Source organism: Trachurus japonicus, chromosome 4 (genome assembly GCF_045865225.1).
Source record: "Trachurus japonicus isolate A0001 chromosome 4, Traja_1.0".
Classification (NCBI taxonomy): Eukaryota; Metazoa; Chordata; class Actinopteri; order Carangiformes; family Carangidae; genus Trachurus; species Trachurus japonicus.
The window spans coordinates 4165911-4172060 of record NC_140910.1 but is presented as its reverse complement, the minus strand read 5'-3'; the positions used below and the strand labels follow the sequence as shown (position 1 = coordinate 4172060).

At 41.6% G+C, this 6150-nt stretch overlaps 1 protein-coding gene across 1 annotated transcript; it reads right to left on the bottom strand.

Moving 5' to 3' along the window:
• Positions 1-277: 277 nt before the first annotated feature.
• On the bottom strand, positions 278-5630 carry c1qtnf7 (C1q and TNF related 7). The gene is made up of 3 exons (XM_085773489.1): positions 5350-5630; positions 2394-2630; positions 278-1134 (listed from the first exon to the last, which is right to left on the bottom strand). Exons 1-3 carry the CDS (start codon positions 5369-5371, stop codon positions 506-508), a joined length of 888 nt encoding a protein of 295 aa, XP_085629615.1. The 5' UTR covers positions 5372-5630; the 3' UTR covers positions 278-505.
• Positions 5631-6150: the final 520 nt, after the last annotated feature.

The following is a 6150-nucleotide window of genomic DNA, read 5'->3' as shown; positions in this document are numbered from 1 at the left end:
CACACTACGGCAGCCGAGAAGCCACAGAAAATGCGAATTACACTAAACCGACATCTCTCCATGGATCTATTATGCATCTCTCTCACTACTCTCTCAGTGTAATTTCAGTGTTGCTGCCTCATTACATTTTTAATTAAATTGAGGAATAAATATATAAATGAATACATAAAATAACGTTTTTTTTTAAACTACAAAAGGACTTTTTACATTCTGTCAAATCACCCATGCTTCAGTCTTCTTGTAGAAGGAAAACTAAAACTTCAAAATCAAACTTAGTCTGTCAACAATTGTTTATTTAATTTATTGACCCCACTCAAAACAAATACATCAGAAATTCATTAAAACTTTACCAAATTATATAACCACTAGATAAGACTCTATAGTAATAATATGAATAGCACTACAAAATTTAATATTTGTATAAAAAATATACTTATATGTGTGATAACACTAAAAACAACAATGACAGTAGCAAATTTTGGTATAAGTTTGTGTTTTCCACTTTCTATGCATAGTCCTCTGCCAGTATATCAAAGTAGTTTGTGTCAGCATAGAGAAGGAAGCCAGAGAACAAGCTGTCAGCCCAGCCAGGGTCTGCAAATAGACCATTCTGGTCATTGAAGAAGATTTCCAGCCACACCTCATCTTCTGGGTTTAGGGACACCAATGTGGACCCAGACGCCACGTCATGATTTCCTGTGTTGGCATCAAAGGTTTTGATGCGATACTGGCCATTCTGCACCAGTCCAATGGCCAGGTGTTTGTTGGCCAGCGTAATGTCATATGAGAAATAATAAATGCCCGGATACGCACAGATAAACTTGCCAGTCTGTGGGTTGTAGTGTCCGCCCTCGTTAAAGAGGACCTTATTGAATTTAATAGGCATTTTCTCTACAGGGTAGCTGCTGGTGATTCCCACAGAAAAGGCAGATTTAAGCTGCAGGCTGCCACACTTGCAGGTTCCTGGAGTGCCACGAGGTCCTCTCTGACCCTTGTCCCCTTTATTTCCCTCATGGCCGAAAGGACCAGGTGGACCCACGTCTCCGTTCCCTCCTGAAGGGCCCCGTTTCCCCGCTGGGCCACGGTCACCTCTGTCTCCAATCTTACCTGTTGGGCCAACTCTGCCCTTCAACCCTGAAACAGAAAGATGATGTTGAGATCATAATTTCCACACCAATGTTGCTGCCTTTGCTTTTGGAGGCTCTTGCTTTTCCTTATCAATCCTCTGCCCATGTGAGATTCTATTTTGCACATGTTGAGCCAGGCCAAGAGAGGAACAGCCAGTGGAAACAGAGCTCCCCACCCAGTGACATGCATTAAGTCACCCTTGGAACGAAGCCACCTTGACATTAAAACAGCACAGTTTTGGCTCGATTCATCCAACTGTCTTATATCCAGTTGACTCCATCTGCAGTGCCAATATCCTGGAGCTAAGAAACAAGTCCTGTATGTTTGTTTAAGGACAGACAGCTATGCTATGTAGTTTCGTGTTAAGATGAAGGTGTGTGTCTGAATTCCTGACTCCTCACCTAATGGAAAGTACAGGTGCATGATGTTTATTCACTGACAGATTTATTGCAGCGCAGAATGCAGAGATGATATCGATGCAGTTTTTCTACTGAGTGAGACAGATGAGATGCCAGCTTTATCCCCACATGAAAATAACTGTTTGTGTTCAGGGAAGTTTGAAACAGTTTACATTTGGGTCAACACATTTCCCAATCTTGCAGAATTGCTGCAATTTAAGAAGGCAAGTTAGAAAAACATCAGAAAATAGTCAATTAGGATCAGCTAGCAACTGAATGTAAGATATGGAGCAACAGCATGGTAAGCAAGAGCAAACATTCATACTTTCTTCATACTGTTCAGCTCAGGCTCATTTAATGTTCATTAAATCCTGTTAGGTTGTTTTTTTTTATTAATATTAGTAGGGGTTTATTATACACCAGTAACTCCTAAGCCACTCAGACAAAAAAAGAGGAAGACTGTGTGTATTGGTTAAAGGCTGTGGAATAAATATACAGTAGCTTGAGTTGGGAGAATTGGATGTTGTTGTTTTCTGTTCCTCATTGGGAAACATGTACGGCATGTAGCTACTGGATGTGTGTTTGCTCTCCTCTGGTGTTCATGGCCTTTTGAGGAAGTTATTTATCTCTAATCCTGAAGTGGGTTCTGATCTAAACAGGTCCAACGTGGCCTCCCTCATCTGACACATCATTTTGTAACCAGGCCATTTATGTTCATTCTGTGGGAACTCACCAGTTCATCTGCTTATACCAGCTGTCAGATAAATAAATAGCTCCTTCACCAGCAGAAACGTTTGTCCGCAACAGACTGGTGGAATTCATTTGTTGACACACATGAGCTGATGCTGTGTCTGTTTCATATTATACCTGTGTCTCCCTTTTGTCCCTTTTCACCCTTCCTGCCATCTCTGCCATCTCTTCCTGGGATACCCACATTCCCATCTGCTCCCGGGGGTCCGCTCGGACCGGGTTTGCCAGGCAAGCCCGGTGACCCGGGCACGCTGCAGATCAGACGCGGCGCTCCTTTCAGCTTGGTGTCGAACAGCTGTCCGAAGATGCAGTGGCACAGACACACCACCCCCATCAGCGCCCACATCTTCAAATCTGTAGATACAAACAACATTTTTTTAAATGGAGCAACTCTGGTTTGCTGCCACACTGACTCACTGCAGATATGAAAGAGCAAAAAAAAAAAACAACAACAACTAAAGAATGTATTTCCTGAAGGAAATACAGGTGAATGCTGAAAGCTGAATGAGTTGAATAAATTGTTGAAACAATGCTGAATTACGTGAAGAAATTGCTGAATACATTTGACAAGATGAAACAATATCTGAAGAGTAAAAGTAAAAGAAGAAGGCTGTATGAAATGGATGGACATTACTTTAATTGTTGAAGATTTGAAATTAAATGGCTGAAGTCTACTCAGATTTATTTAAAACTGCAGCTAGAAAACAACTTTTTTTTAATATGAAGCATCTCTGGTTTGCTGCCACACTGACTCACTGCAGATATGAAAGAGCAAAAAAATACAACAAAAAAAACTGGAGAATGCATTTCCTGAAGGAAATACGGGTGAATGCTGAAACCTAGAAGCTGAATGAGTTGAATAAATTGTTGAAACAATGCTGAATTAAGTGAAGAAATTGCTGAATACGTTTTGACAAGATGAAACAATATCTGAAGAGTAAATGTAAAAGACGAAGGCTGTATGAAATGGTTGGAAATTACTTGAATTGTTGAAGATTAGTATGAAGAAATTTAATGGCTGAAGTCTACTCAGATTTATTTAAAGTTTGAAAACAACATTTTCTTTTTAATGAAGCATCTCTGGTTTGCTGCCACGCTGACTCACTGCAGATATGAAAGAGCAATAAATAAATAAAAATGATGACAAAACAACTGACAGAACATCAGACAGAAACAACAAGCGGTGCTGCCAGACTCCTAAACGGGGCCTGACCAGAAATAGGAACCTGTTATCAGTTTTCACAAGGCAATAAAACGCACAGTGATGCTGTCATGGCTGTAGACAGAACAAGAGCCGTGAATCAATTTGTGCTCCACTACAGCATGAAGCCAGATGTGAACGCTGTGATGAGAAGCAATTACTGTTCGACTCCGTCTCACACACCGATGTTCTCATCCAGCTCGGAATTGCATGAGAGAGACCTCAGATGAAACCTTTGTCCCCGTTCCAAGTCTCCTTTCTTGCCAAAACATTCCCAAGTTGTGACATAACATCCAGTACAATTCCTGTCGTCGGGGGAACCTGAACATGAATTACATATTATACATATAGAGAAACAGAGGGGGGGGGGGGGATGATTCCATCGTGTTTAACTGTCTGTTGTTGACAGAAAAGAATCATAAAATCGGATGACGCAGCAGCGGTGAATGACTGACTTCACCCCTTCAGTCCAACCTGGCAACATTTCAGATGCTGCACATATGGACACATTCTGAACAAATTCTCCTACAGGGGAATCTCTTGAGTGGGAGGTTGGGGGGGAATCCGACCAGGCGCTCGTATAAGATTTATGGATTTTATGAGTACAGTCCTTGTTTTTCTCATATCTGCCCATGTGGGCGTGAGAATATGACTTTTGCATCTGCTGCTTGGCCGCTGGCTGGCTCTCTCTGGTTGGAGGCGGTTTTCAGGGACATGTGTGTCAGGTTTTTCATCTCTTCATAGTCTGTCTTCAAAAACACAAAGTGTGTTGTTATTGCTCTACTTGGCGATACACAAGATGCAACAAGTGCCTTAGATAAACGACTCGTGTGCTATGTCGCAACCGAAACGTGATGACACAGACAGGAAGGACACCCAAACACTTCCACAGACACGTTGGTGCTGCATGTTTTTGATTAGAGGGTAATGGTCTGGTCACGGAGCCAGTGTGAGGTCCTGCGAGACAGAAACCCCACCCGCCAGTTCCGCTCTGCAGCGATGATGTCACCATTAGTAAAATGGGCCATCATTATTAAAATGGACCTCTTTTTTTTATACTATGTGTGCCATGACGCTAATAAATGAATGCATGCAAACACATGCACAGACATACACGTTATACATCATTATGTAATGAGTTAGACTTGTTAAAGTGATTTAGAAGTCGCTCTGAGGCTCTGACTGTAGCTCTCCTCTGGTTGCAAACACAATATAAAGATATTCACGTCCCTCTGAGAGCTCCATTTAGAAACTTGCTCTTCTCATTGTGCAAGTTTCACAGTGGAAAGCTGAAGACCAGACTAGAGACTGTGTGTTTGTGCGTAGCTGTAACAGTCCACATTCAGAAATGGTAGTTTCTATGACAACCCTAAAATGTTTTGTTTTGAATGATGTCAGATTAAAAAAAAAAAGATTTCCTGTTTCTCATATAAGGTCAAAAAATCATTCCAGATCTATATTAGACAGCTAGCTTTATAATATGTCGATATATTTGGATACATGAAGTTAAACACACACCGAGAGGCCATGCATGCTTACAGGAGATGCAGGTTCAACTGTGCACACACACACACACACACACTGAAACTCTGACAGCAGGTATTCACTCAGCTGAGGAGACATCAAACCTAAGAGACAGCAGTTGTAGCACAGTATTTTACCTGTCTAGTTTGTTCCATTTGCACTTGTAGTGTGAATTTTATCTATCTATCTATCTATCTATCTATCTATCTATCTATCTATCTATCTATCTATCTATCTATCTATCTATCTATCTATCTATCTATCTATCTATCTATCTATCTATCTATCTATCTATCTATCTATCTATCTATCTATCTATCTATCTATCTATTGTATATATCTTCTTACCCCACTGTTGGCAGCTGTTCATCTCCAAAGCTGATCAGGATCAGTTTTTTTCCCTCCTATCTGTTCAGGGTCGGCTCCTCTCCATGGTTGGTAAACATGCTCCTCGCCTGGTTTCCTCTGCTGCTCGTCCTCTGCTGACAGCGTCTTATGCTGCAGCAGCACCACCAACAAAAACAGCAGGAGCAAAGGCTGGGTTCCCTCCATCCAGCCCTCCCCCCCTCCCCCCTTCCCTCCCCTTATCCACTCCCTTCTCCCTGCCTCATAAACTCCCCCGGACAAATAGCTATCCTTCAGGCAGACACTGTGCATTCAGAATCAGCTCCATTATGTCATGGATGGAAACTCCTTAAATATGAGACGCCCAGAGGAGAAGTCAGCATCTTGGATCTGGTTGAATAATGATGCTGTTTCATGAAAAGTCCCAGTGATAAATGTCAGAAGTCGTTTGTGCCATGTTGACCTCAGAGTTACTGTAATGTCAGCTGTGTTTCTGACACGGACCACTAGATGGCACTGTTTGGGAGGGTGGATTATCATTTCCCTTAGTCACAGGAGGTGACATGAATTGAGGTCACCTGAAGACGTTGGATGAAAAAACAGCCACTCGAAGAAAGAAACTGAATGTAATAGATTACATATGTGAAGGTTATTTTGCAGAAAGTTAAAAATGTATCATTATTAGAATGTATAGGCTGATGTGCAAGGTGCATTTTACTGTCTTAGTGAAGGTGGACATACTAGTTTGAGGCTTTACATTAGGGGCATTGCTGCTTGCCATAAAGGTCTACTGAGAGAAAAAAG